Below are 14024 nucleotides of genomic sequence, written 5' to 3'. Positions count from 1 at the left end.
AAAAAAAAAAAAAAAAAAAAAAAAAATTACAACACATGATTATCGAAGTGACTAGTTTTGTGACTTTAAGAAATTCATTCAATCACTTTGAAATTCAGCCTTCTCATCCGTAAAATGGAAATAAGACACATTATAGGGTTCTTAAGGGCTGTAGTGAAATAATAAAGAAAAAATTTATAGTATCTATCACAAAGCATACAATCAACAGTAGTTAATTATCATCATTAGGTTCTCTGCCTTCTAGAACTCACCAATCTAAATGGAAAAACAAAATGCCCTCATAAAGTATTGCCTGGCAATACTTAAGTGCAAAAACAAGTGGCAGAGATAATAAAGATACAAGAATGCAAAGAGAATGATATGACTAATGAGTGTAAGGGATGGGAAAAGCCTGTGGGATATTTGCTGGATCTTGAATAGTAAGATCAACATAGCTAGGAAAGGCAAGAGGAGGCAGGCATCGCACACATGGGCCCAGATTAAAGAAGGAAAAAAAGATCCCAGGTATCAGAAACCCAAAACCAGCTGGGTATGGTGGCTCTAGCCTATAATCCCTGCACTCAGCACTTTGGGAGACTGACTCAAGCCTGTAATCCCAGCACTTTGGGAGGCCGAGACGGGCGGATCACGAGGTCAGGAGATCGAGACCATCCTGGCTAACACGGTGAAACCCCGTCTCTAATAAAAAATACAAAAAATTAGCCGGTCAGGGGTCTCACTATGTTGAGATCGTTTCAGGCAAATAAGTTGAACAATATAGCAAGGGCAATATAGCAAGACCTCAATTCTACAAAAAAGAAAAAACAAACAAAAAAAAACATAGCTGGGTGTAGTGGCACCACGCTGGTAGTCCCTGCTACTCAGGAGCCTAGGAGTTTAAGGCTGCAGTGAGCATGATGGCACTACTGCACTCCAGCCTTGGTGACAGAGCGAGACCATCTCAAAAAATTAGTAGAAACAAAACAAAAAACAGGACTGTACATTCAGACCTGGTGACAGCAGGAAATATGTTGAGTGGGTGGCATAGGGACGATCACAGAACTGAAGGCTCTGAACTTCATCTTCCAAGCAACAGGAGTTATTGAAGATTTACAGGAAACTATGAAATTAGGCTTTTAGCAAAAATAATCTGGCAGCAGAGGGAGAAAGACTTGAGGCCAATTAACCTATTAGAAAGTTGTTTCAAAGGCTAGGCACAGGGGTTCATGCCTGTAATCTCAGCACTTTGGGAGGCCGAGGCAGGTGGTTCTCTTGAGTCTGGGAGTCCAGACCAGCCTGGGCAACACGGCGAAACCCCATCCCTATAAAAACACAAAAAAAATTAGTGAAGCATGGTGGTGCATACCTGCAGTCTCAGCTACCCAGGAGGCTGAAGTGAGCCATGATCACGCCAGTGCACTCCAACCTGGGTGACAGAGTGAGACCCCGTCCTCCCATCCCCCAACAAAGTTGTTTCAGATAAGATAAAAAATGGAAATTCAGATAAAGGGACCAGATGTGAGAAGCACAGGGAAAGAAGAAAGACTCCTTGAATAGACCGACATTATAAACATTCTGGAAATAACACAATCTGGAAATGCCTATATACCCAAAATGAAATCTGAAAATGACAACACATATTGGTAATCAAATAATACAGACTTACCCTCTGCAATATCTGAGCATGATGTACCAATGGCTGTGTCCCCACTGTCAGCTACACTTGAACAGCGGCTGAAGCGGCTCCGAAAGGGCTCCGAGATAACTGGGGTCTGCCATTCAGTCCCCAGGGAACTGCCCTTCTGAATCACATTGGAACCTGAAACAAGAGGCATTTCCCACCTTTACTGTGAACGAGCTGATGTAACCCCATTAGATCATTTTTTACAAAATCACATAAACCATGAGAGAATAGCAGCAATCTACCCCTATCTCTCTTCTGTGCCTATTTCAGCTGCTCCGACCTAGTTTTTTTTTTTTGGAGACGGAGTCTGCTCTGTTGCCCAAGCTAGAGTGCAGTGGTGTGCAACTCACGGCAACCTCCGCTTCCTGGGTTCAAGCAATTCTCTGCCTCAGCCTCCCGAGTAGCTGGGATTACAAGTGCCCGCCACCACGCCCAGTTAATTTTTATATTTTTAGTAGAGACGGGGTTTTACCATCTTGGCCAGGCCGGTCTTGAACTCCTGACCTCACAATCCACCCTCCTCGGCCTCCCAAAGTGCTGGGATTACAGGTGTGAGCCAGCGCGCCCAGCCTGAACTAGTTAATTTTAAGTGGAAATAGTATGAGAAGTGAGAATATTCAAAGATGGTAATAAGTAAGACCCACCAAGAATCCAGGAGTACTGGAACGGAAAACAATCATATTTAATAGCAGTGGCCATTTATTGAAACCTGTAAAGACACAGCACCTTACAAACATAATCTTGCCTACCTACTTACTGAAAAGTATTACCACCCCTATTTTACAGAGGGGAGGGCTGATATTTGAACCTAGTTCTTTCTGATTCCAAAACCCACATTCTTTCCTCTTACAGTTTCTCAATGGTGCTTTTGGCATTCTGGGGATGACCATTCTTCAATGTGTAGTCTATACATTACAGAATGGTTTAGCATCCCTGGTTCCCACTCACTAAATGCCAGCAGCAACCCTCAACCAAGCAACAAGCAGTCCAGTCCCCAGTTGAAAATCATTGCTTAGAGGTTGCAGTGAGCCAAGATCGCGCCACTGCACTCCAGCCTAGGCAACAAGAGCGAAACTCCGTTCCCCTCACCCCTCAAAAAAAGAAAAGATATCATTGCATCACTGAACCAGGGTACCCCCAATAGGTGAATCCTATAGAGATCAAGGTGAGTTTTGAAAGTCAATCTGAAGAGCCTAGGGCTTTATCTTGAGAGCTATGTGAAGAAATCACTAAAACTGCTGAGCAGGTTAAGACAAAAAGACTGGTGAGATTTATTTGATTTAAAATATGCTGTTTGAGGGGAGGTAGGTAGGAAGTGTTTAATAAATACTTGATTCACTAACATTCTAGCAAAGACTTAAATTTATTTTTTAAAAACCACTATAATTTTCCTAAGGTGTATCTGGTGATCCATGTAAACAAATAAACAAACAAAAAAACTAATGGCAGCTACTTATCCTCCATTTAACTTAAAGTGTGAGAGCTGATATAAGAAAATATAGTTCTGGCCGGGCGCGGTGGCTCAAGCCTGTAATCCCAGCACTTTGGGAGGCCGAGGCGGGCGGATCACAAGGTCAGGAGATCGAGACCATCCTGGCTAACACGGTGAAACCCTGTCTCTACTAAAAGTACAAAAAACTAGCCGGGCGAGGTGGCGGGCGCCTGTAGTCCCAGCTACTCGGGAGGCTGAGGCAGGAGAATGGCGTGAACCCGGGAGGCGGAGCCTGCAGGGAGCTGAGATCCGGCCACTGACTCCAGCTGGGCGACAGAGAAGACTCTGTCCAAAAAAAAAAAAAAAAAAATATGGTTCTACAGACTCTCTGATCTAGTTAGTGGGAGGCAAATGATATTTGGACACAAATTACTTTACTCCTTTCTTCCAAGTTTAGTGCTTCTCCCATTTTTTTAACCTATTTTCTTCCACTTTTGCTCCTTTTTTGCTACCCTTACTTTGGCTTTCTACTGAAGGCAACCTGACTTTCCCCAAATACTTCTATTCTTTGGATCACAGTGACTGCCTCATTTGAAAGAATCTTTATACACTCAATAATCTGTAATTGTTATAGAAGACACAGGCAACAGCCAGAGTTTCTGAGCAGTATGAGATTAGCCAATGCTACTATACTAAGTTGGTATAATTCTAACCCAAAGCAAAGAAATCTGACCTTCTGGTGAGTCTACACAGCTTTCTCTCTCTAGTCAGTGTAAAATTTGCCAGTCTTTTTGAAACAGTTAAGATTGAGGGCCTCTATTACCACCTTCCTGACTTCCTACTGGAAACCGCTCCCTGTTACTACTACTAATCTTCCACTCTTCATCGTTACCATTTTTCCATCCACTTACTCCGTACTCTAACTCAAAAGAGTTATTTGTTAAAAACATATTTTGGTATATTTATAGAGGTTTACGCTTATTTCAAAATTGAAGTTTAAATGCTGAAGTTGGCTGGGTACCGTGGTCATGCCTGTAATCCTAGCACTTTGGGAGGCCAGGGCGAGCAGATTACCTGAGCTCAGGAGTTGGAGACCAGCCTGGGCACATGGTGAAACCCCGTATCTACTAAAAATACAAAAAAATTAGCCAGGCCTGGTGGTGCATGCCTGTAATCCTAGCTACTTGGAAGGTTGAGGCACGAGAATCACTTAAACCTGGGAGACGGAGGTTGTAGTGAGCTGAGATTGTGCCACTGCATTTCAGCCTGGGCCACAGAGCAAGATTCTGTCTCCAAAAAAAAAAAAAAAAAAAAAAGCTGAAATTTTTTGTGTTATAGTGCATGTCCTATCAGTTGCATCCTTATCAATTATTAAGACCTTTATTAATCTGAATGAGATACTACTGAAGAGAAAAAAACCATCAGAAAGCTTTGTTAGGAAAGGGAATGTTCCAAAACTTCCATTATATACATAATTGTCATAGAAACTGTACAAACCTCAGAGAATGTGCAGCACATAAGCAGATGTTTAAAAAATATTTGCTGAGGCCAGGTACAGTGGCTCATGCCTGTAATCCCAGCACTTTGGGAGGTTGAGGCGGGCAGATCACAAGGTCAGGAAATTGAGACCATCCTGGCTAACATGGTGAAACCCCATCTCTACTAAAAAATACAAAAAATAAGATGGAAGTGATGGCGGGCGCCTGTAGTCCCAGCTATGTGGGAGGCTGAGGCAGGAGAATGGCATGAACCCGGGAGGCAGAACTTGCAGTGAGCCGAGATCGTGCCACCGCACTCCAGCCAGGGTGACAGAGCGAGACTCCGTTTCAAAAAAAAAAAAAAAAAAAAAAAAGTGCTGAATGAATCTTGAATTGATTCAACCAATGCTTATAATGGTGCCTACTATATGCAAGGCAGCATGCCTAAGAGAATACACCAAACATTTACTGAATATCTATGCTGAGGAAGGCACTGTGAGATTTTTAAGTTAAATAAAACATACCCTAAGTTGAATTAAATGTGCCCTCTTCTTTACCAATACCCCAGAATTCAACAAGTCATTTTTCTAAAATACTACTTATTTGAAATATATATTATCTACTTAATATGCCTGCACAGTGTATACATATATTTACGTTTAATATACAGTCAGCTCTCCGTATCCATGGTTTCTTTTTTTTTTCCTATTTTTTTGAGACACAGTCTCGCTCTGTTGCCCAGGCTGGAGTGCAGTGGACCGATCTCAGCTCGCCTCAGCCTCCGCTTCCTGGGTTCAAGTGAATCTCCTGCCTCAGCCTCCCAAGTAGGTGGGATTACAGGCACGTGCCACTGCACCCTGCTAATTTTTGTATTTTTAGTAGACACGAGGTTTCACCATGTTGGCCAGGCTGGTCTCGAACTCCTGACCTCAGGTGATCCACCTGCCTTGGGCTCCCAAAGTGCTGGAATTACAGGTGTGAGCCACAGCGCCCGGCCATATTCATGGTTTCTACGTGTGTGAATTCAACCAATTTTTTTTTAATAGCCATCTTACCAACTGTGCATAGACTTGTTTTTCTTCTTATTCCCCAAACAATACAGTATAACTGTTTACACAGCATTTACATTGCATTGGGCATTACAAGTAATCTAGAGACGGTTTAAGGTAAACAGTAGGATATACATAGGTTATATGCAAATACCACACCATTTTATATCAGGGACTCGAGTTATCTGTGGATTTTGGTATCTGCAGGAGGTCTTGGAACCAATATGCCATAGATACTTAAGGACTGTATATATTTAATATATCTACTGAAATTTAAAAATCTCGTTAATCCACTCTAAAGTTAAATTTCTGAGTTTCTAGTAACAACACAACAGAATTTGTTGGCATCCAAGCAGAATTTCAATCTTTGTGGGCTAGCAGATGACTGACCCACCCGGAGGACAAAGACAACATAGAACACAGTAATTTATGCTGTGTTTTTCTGATTTCAAATGGAACTATGTTCCAAAGTCATTCTGTTCCAATCCTTTATGTGTCGTCCTCTCCCAACCACGTGGTCCTGTTGAAAGCCACATAGGACAAGAGATAAATAATTGTTCCCTCAGAGACCTGTTTTTTATATTCTATGAAGCTACATGTTATTTTTCTTCTTTTAGCACCAGCATTTCAGTGAATGCTTGTTTGTTCAATATTTACCTTAAGGAATATGAAAAAACAGAACAAAGGTCAGAATCTAACCCAGAAAACTTTTGACTACTCACTTGGTGAAGTGATGTGAGAGATCCCCTCAGTTGGATATTTCTCCTGCATGGCCATCACAGTTATCTGAGCCAACTGTAGAATGAAGGAATAACCAGTCAGTTCTCTGCAGTATCTTTAATTCCCTGCAAGTTAGTTCCCATTCAACTGAAACTGTCAAAACCATATAGAATATTCAAGTATTTGGCCAGGCACAGTGGCTCACGCCTGTAATCCCAGCACTTTGGGAGGCCAAGGCGGGCGGATCACCTGAGGTCAGGAGTTCAAGACGAGCCTGACCAACATGGTGAAACCCCATCTCAACTAAAAACACAAAAATTGGCCAGGTGTGGTGGCACACATCTGTAATCCCAGCTATTGGGAGGTTGAGGCAGGAGGACTGCTTAAACCCAGGAGGCAGAGGTTTCAGTGAGCCAAGATCACACCACTGCACTCCAGCCTGGGCAACTGAGCAAGACTCCATCTCAAGAAAATAAAAAAGAATATTCAAGCATTCTAAATGTTTTACTCCTAAGGATATTTAGGAGTAAATATGTTTTTATGTATTTTACTTCTAACAATATTTTTAAAGACAAAGTAAATCCCAATACTCCACTTTACTTATCTCTTCCTAAATCCAGTATAGAAAACCTAGAACCAGAGATTACCAATGCAGATTCCATATGGTCCTAGAACCCCTCTGATTTTACAAAATTTAAAATATTACTTTTAATTAACAAACTTTACCATGAATCTTCTTAACCATGGGGACATGATGACAGGATGAGGTAGATAAAGAACTAAAGAACTAAACCAACAGTGAAGTATTACAGCCTCAATTATGATTAACATAACACAAATTCCTCAATTCTTCCAGTAATTAAAGTCGGTCATACGCTGTATAAAGATGGAAAGAACTCTTGGTCATAAGTAGAGCCGCAATCCTGAGCTAGGAACATGAAGCTCTCGTCCCATGTTCTCACTCCTTAAAATATTTATATTTACAGCACCCTAGGGGTAGGTGCTGAGAATTCAGCAGAAGCAGATTTGAAGTCTAAACAAATACACTTGAACCCACTAAACATTAAGTTACCAATTTATTAACCGTGTAACCTTGGGCAAATTTCTTAGTATCTCTGTTCCTCAGTTTCTTCATATAAAAAGGAGGATAACAACACAACCTAATTCATGTTAATTCATTTATAATTAACTTACAACAGTGCCTGACACATACTAAGTGCTGTTACTACTTCGCAATTTACATAAGCAAAAGTGGCACTGTACAGCCCATGGAAGATCAAGGAGTATAAATTCAGAAACTCTAAATTTATAAAAGCCCCAAAAGAGTTTGGGACAATTCGGCCAGGCTCAGTGGCTCACGCCTGTAATCCCAGCACTTTGGGAGGCCGAGGCAGGCAGATCACCTGAGGTCAGGAGACCAGCCTGGCCAACAGGGTGAAACCTCGTCTCTACTAAAAATACAAAAAATAGCCGAGCATGGGGGCAGGTGCCTGTAATCCCAGCTATTCGGGAGGCTGAGGCAGGAGAATTGCTTGGACCTGGGAGGCGGAGGTTGCAGTGAGCCAAGATCGCGCCATTGCACTCCAGCCTGGATGACAGAGCAAGACTCCATCACCAAAAAAAGAAAGAAAAAAAAGAGTTTGGGACAATTCACAGAACATAACTCTTAGAGGTGAAAATCACTCTGTAGAAAAAAGAAGACCATATGGTACCATTTCTCTAACGTACTTTAGTGACCTCTATAGTATTCTCTTAGTAACAACAACCCAAACCCTTATTAATCCACTGCATTTACAACAGATAAAGGGTATCATCCTCAGAATACCAGTTCTTCACATACTGGGTGAGGGAAGCTTTGTTCAGTAATAAAAGCTTTAGTTTATGGCAAGTATGATTCTGTGAGTTAAATGATGATATAGAAGGATTAGACTACCTCCTTACTAGTGATTTCCTTTCTTGTCAATATCAAAATCCTTTTATTCACTCCTTTCTTTAAAGGATGACAAAATGGTAGGCCCACTGGATTCTAAGACGTTTCTAAATTCAGACAAGTTGAAAATATGGTGACAGAAGAACTCCCAGTTACCCTATGACTCAGCAATTCCACACTGAAGTATATACCCAAGAGAAATGAAAACATAGGTTTACACAAAAGCTTCAATAAGAATGTTCACAGCAGCATTATTTACAATAGCCAAAAAGTGGAAACACCATAAATGTCCATCAGCTAATGAATGGATACATAAAATGTGGTATATCCAAAAACCAGAATATTACTCAGCAATAAAAGGAAGTACTGACACATGTGACAACATGGATGAACACTGAAGACATGCACAGTCAAAGAAGTCAAACAAAAGGCTTGATCCTATTTATATGAAATGTCAGAATAGGCAAATCCATAAAAGACACAGATTAGTGACTTCAAGGGACTGAGAGGAAGGAGGGTAGGAGAATAGGAAGTGACTGCTAATGGATACCGGGTTTCTTTTCAGGGTGATCAAAATGTTCTGAGATTAGATAGTGGTGACTGACTGCACAACCTTGCCAATATATTAAAAACCTCTGAATTGCACACACATAAAATTAAATGTTATGGTACGTGATATAAACCAAAAATAAAATTCTAAGGCACCCCCAACCATCTGAATGGACCCCTCCCCTTGGCCAAGGACATTTCAAAGTTAAGCTGAAAAACCTGTTAAGGCCATGAAGGCGGTAGTGGTGGTGGAGTCCTACACCCCTCATTATACCCTCCTCCCTTCTGGAATTCAGGAAAAGCATTAACATTAACACAGATGTCTGTAAGAAACATTTACAATCTATTCTCTCTAAAGCCTGCTATTTGGAGGCTTCATCTGCATGATAAAACCTTGATCCCCAGGATCCCTTAACCCAGACACTCCTTTCTATGGATAATAACTTTCAACCAACTGCCAATCAGAAAATTTTGAAATCTACCTATGACCTGGAAGCCCCTACCCCCTAAGAGTTGTCTTACCCTTCCGAATCAATGTAAATCTTACATGTCTTTGATTGATGTCTCATGTCTCCCTAAAATGTTTATAACCAGGGCACACGTTATCAGGATCACCTGAGGGCTGTGTCAGGGGCCACTGGTTACCCATATTTGGCTCAGAATAAATATCTTCAAATATTTTACAGAGTCTGACCCTCATTGACAACAAATACCTCAAAAAGAAAAAAAGAAAGAAAGAAACCCCTTAAGGAGTAAAACAATACAAAATAAATCATTCTTAAGTTCAGAATTAGATGAGCTACTGGTGGAAATTTTTGGGACAACTGAAGGAGACGGAAATTTCCTGGGATAAAAATGAGAGAAATGAATGTACAAGAAGTAACACAACCAATTACAAAGCTTAGAAAGGGAGTGAATGGAGGCAGACAGAGAAAAAACAAAAAAAAAGCACCCACCAGGATTAGTTTCCATCTTCAAAGCCCTTTAAACTACAGAAATGTCATTCATTCAACAAATTTAACATGCATTCTGCACTTATTACCTATCAAACACTGTGCTCAACACTTTGTAGGTATCATGTCTCACGTTTCATGCTCACATCAACCCTATGAGGCAGTTACTATTATCCTCATTTTATGGATGAGAAAATAAAGGTTTATAGTAGTGAAGGTCATACAGCTAGGAAGAGGCTTCAAAGCCAGGACTGTACTCTAATGCTACAGGAGTCTAGTCAGCATTCTATATGTGACAAAACACACAAAAAAGGGATCAAGCATGGCACCACAAGTTGGAGTTTCTGCCTCAGCAAGAACTGCAAGCCTCAATTATATTAGCAGCAAAAGTTCATAGCATTTCTTCACTTTGTCCTTGGTCATCAGCTAGGCTTTATTTCTCAAGTTGCTACCCAAGAATTAGATTTTGACTGCCGTTAAGTATTTTCCCCCTATAAGAATTACAATCTAAGTGTGGCCAGGCGCGGTGGCTCACGCCTGTAATCTCAGCACTTCGGGAGGCCGGGACGGGCGGATCACCTGAGGTCGGGAGTTTGAGACCAGCCAGACCAACATGGAGAACGCCCGTCTCTACTAAAAATGCAAAATTAACCGGGCATGGTGGCGCATGCCTGTAATCCCAGCTACTTGGGAGGCTTAGGCAGGAGAATCGCTTGAACCCGGGAGGCGGAGGTTGCGGTGAGCCGAGATCGCGCCACGGCACTCCAGCCCGGGCGACAAGAGCAAAACTCCGTCTCAAAAAAGAATTACAATCTAAGTGTGGAACATCACGGTTGGCAGCTGTTAAGAGAACCACATCAAGACAAGAGAGGATTTGAAGGGACACACAGACAGCTGACACAGACACACTAAGAATCTCACACCATCACACTATTTTCACTGCCTTGATCATTCATGAAACCTTGTGAAAGAAAAGCCAAATCCTCGACAAGAAGTTGCCTTTACAAACAAAAGTCATGAGACATACAAAACCACCAGATCATTATAAAGCAGACAAGGTCTGAGGGCAAGTAAATGAGACCTGGCTAGCTTCATCATCCTTGTATCACCACCGCCCCCTACTTAACCCAGTGTTCAATTCATCAACCGAAATTTACTGCGTGCCTACTATGCGCCTGGCTCTGAGCCACGTGTTGGGAATATACTGGTGTAAAGGCTCGCTCTCATTAACTGAGGTGAAGTAAGCGTTGAATATACTGTTGAGCAAATAAACCTGAACACACTCAACTTTCAGTTCAACCAAAGCACCAGCTCCTTGCTGAAGGAAAGTTCCTCACCTTCCCCCCTACTGACCTTCTGGGGGATTTTTCTTTGTTGTTGGCGGCTTCGCTGTGTAGCAGCATACCTGGCTTCTTCATACTAGATGCCAGTAGCAAGCCCTGGAGCAGTGACTATCAAAAATGTTTCCAGACATCGACCAATGTCCCCAGGGAAGCAAAATCGCCCCGGCCGAGAAGTCCCAGGGTAAGGCCCCGCCAAGTGCTCTCCGTCCCACAATCCTAATTCTCTCCAGTCTTCCAACCTCGGCCCAAACTTCACCTCCTCAGGGAGGGCTCCCTGACCTCTCCGACTAGATCCGCGCCTTCTGTTTTGTGCTCTTTGTAAGATTTTTCCACTCTACCCTCACTGCGCGCCGAGGGATTACCCCACTTAACGTCGACTCCCCTCAGGGCTGTGCGCTCCGCGAGGGCAAGGAATGCGCCGCCCGTTGTGTCCCTGGCTATCGGCACAGGGCCTGGCACGCAGGTAAAGCGACTGCTGTGGGGTGAACCGCGGAGGGCAAAGCAAGGCAACGGGGTCAAGCGAGGGGAACGCAACGCGAGAGGGCGTGTGCGGGGGCACTCGCTTCGGGGCGGAGGCGCATGCGCTTCGCTCTCCCCTGCCCCTCACGGTGGCAGGTCGCGAGCTTCTGAGGCTTCACCGGAGCTATGGGAGGAGAGGCAAGGTCGGCCACTAGGACTGGGGCTCCCGAGGGAGGAAAACTTACACGGTCCTGAAAGCGGGCGGCGAAATTCCTCACTCGGGAAGACTGACTGCAGCCACCACGTCTGCGGTGAGCGGTGGTTCCCTCCCTCAGCTCCTCTAACGGCCGTTGCACGCCCGCCAGGCCGCGCGCCACAGGACGCGCGTCCTCCGGCCCCACCCCGTTCTGCCGCCTCTGGCCAATCGGGAGTCGAACCGTACCGGCTTCCCGCCCCTTTCTGTCCTTTTCTGACCAATCGGCAGTCGAGCCTTGTCGGTATCCCGCCCCCGCACACTACCCTCTGCTCTGAGAGCCGGACGGATCTTTCTGCGCATGACCACGCAGCCACTTGGCTTGTTCTCTGCCCCTTGCCCCGTTTTACCTGTAGGTGGAGCCCTGCTCACCTATACCTGGAGGGGCCTGCTGGGCCTGTGCAGATTGGGAAGGTGGCGGCCCGGGGGCGGAGGGAGGGGACACGAGAATCCCACTCAACCTGCCTCACCCTCCTTCCATTACAACGCGCGTCTATCTGTTCTCCCACCTGAAGCAGGGGTTCAGGTTGTGACCAGGAGTTAAGGTGTAGCCTGGGTCACTGACTAGTCAGGGTCAAGGCTTGGTCTGGGTTGGAGGCAGTGGCCAGCCTGTGATCAAGGTTCAGGTTGAAGGGTAAATGATCAGTCCCACCTCCCTCCCCAAACTTGGTCCCCAGGAAGAGGAACCGTTAAGTTCATTTGCATTAATAGGCGCTTGAAGAGTCGGAGAGGAGAATTGTTTCAAATGAGAACAGAACCATCAGCCAAAGGAATGAATCTCGGATAGTGAAATTTTGGGTATCTAGAAACCTGACTTGGGAGGGAGAGATATTAAAAAGTTGTGCAGGAAGCCGGCCGCAGTGGCTCACACCTGTAATCCCAGCACTTTGGGAGACAGAGGAGGGCGGATCACGAGGTCAGGAGATCGAGACCATCCTAGCTAATATGGTGAAACCTCCTCTCTATTAAAAATACAAAAATTAGCTGGGCGTGCTGGCGCGTGCCTGTAATCCCAGCTACTCGGGAGGCTGAGGCAGGAGAATCGCTTGAACCAGGGAGTCGGAGGTTGCAGTGAGCCAAGATTGCCTCCCGTCCCGGTACTCCAGCCTGGCCACAGAGTGAGGCTCCATCTCTAGAGAAAAAAAAAAAAAAAAAAAGTTGTATGATTTCTTAGCTTTAAGAGCCAGACAAAGCGAGTTCATTACTGAATAAAAGTCACCCTGGAGGAAAGACCCTAGGGATGTGCCCCAAGGTTGTATCCTCTGTGCTCTCTTTTAGTATTTTAAGGTAAAAATATAGGAGATATAAAATAACAGATTTAATGGATAATGAAAATGAACCTGGGTATGATATGAAATTAGGACCAGAAGCCTCTGTTAATGTAAAGGCTAAAAAAAAAAAAAAAAAAAAAAAAAAAGTTAAGACAGGGTGTCTAAATGAAGAAATTTATGGACTGATGGGTAGAAAGCTAGAAAGTGTTAGTCCTGGCCAGACACGGTGGTTCACGCCTGTAATCCCAGCACTTTGGGAGGCCAAGGCAGGTGGATCACCTGAGGTCAGGAGTTTGAAATCAGCCTGTGGCCAACATAATAAAACCCCGTCTCTACTAAAAATACAAAAATTAGCCAGGTGTGGTGGTGGGCGCCTGTAATCCCAGCTACTGGGGAAGCTAAGTCAAGAGAATCGCTTGAACCCAGGAGGAGAGGTTGCAGTGAGCCAAGATCACTGCACTCCAGCCTGGGCAACAGAGCAAGATTCTGGAAAAAAAAAGAAAAGAGTCAGAAAACGTTGAAAGGCTTCCATTTCTTTTGTGAAACGCATATATGAGGTGGGAGGGAATAGGGGCATCTAGAGGACTGAGAAGAATTAGGAAGATGTGAATTGCTGATACAGAGGATAGAAGAGAAATCTGACTGAAACATAGTGGAAGTGTTGAGATTTAATTTACAAATAGCAAACAGTACATTTGTACAATTCTTTTTAATAGATATCTATAGTTTAAAAGTAACTCTGTTATCTACTGCCAATTTTCTTTTTTGTTTGTTTGTTTTGTTTTGAGACAGTCTTGCTCTGTCACCCAGGCTCCTGGAGTGTAGTGGCACGATCTCAGCTCACTGCAACCTCCGCCTCCTGGGTTCAAGCAATTCTCCTGTCTCAGCCTCCTGAGTAGCTGGGACTATAGGCACCCACCACTA

General features: G+C 43.8%; 1 protein-coding gene across 3 annotated transcripts in view; it reads right to left on the bottom strand.

The window, feature by feature from the left end:
- Positions 1-11974, bottom strand: part of CEP85 (centrosomal protein 85) — a 48520-nt gene extending 36546 nt beyond the window's left edge. For 2 of the 3 annotated variants that reach the window (XM_017856193.1, XM_017856195.1), the window contains exons 1-3: positions 11822-11974; positions 6345-6417; positions 1646-1798 (exon numbers count right to left, since the gene is read on the bottom strand). In XM_017856193.1, coding sequence (XP_017711682.1) covers positions 1646-1798; positions 6345-6399 — 208 coding nt within the window. In that variant the 5' untranslated portion in view covers positions 6400-6417; positions 11822-11974. Of the gene's footprint in view, positions 1-1645; positions 1799-6344; positions 6418-11127; positions 11673-11821 lie in introns of those variants that run through there. The other variant, XM_017856194.1, reaches the window with a different exon arrangement.
- Between the last annotated feature and the right edge of the window lie 2050 nt (positions 11975-14024).

This window comes from Rhinopithecus bieti, unplaced genomic scaffold (genome assembly GCF_001698545.2).
Source record: "Rhinopithecus bieti isolate Rb0 unplaced genomic scaffold, ASM169854v2 scaffold_41644, whole genome shotgun sequence".
Classification (NCBI taxonomy): Eukaryota; Metazoa; Chordata; class Mammalia; order Primates; family Cercopithecidae; genus Rhinopithecus; species Rhinopithecus bieti.
The sequence above is the reverse complement of the archived record's forward strand: the minus strand, read 5'-3'. Positions and strand labels throughout refer to the sequence as shown.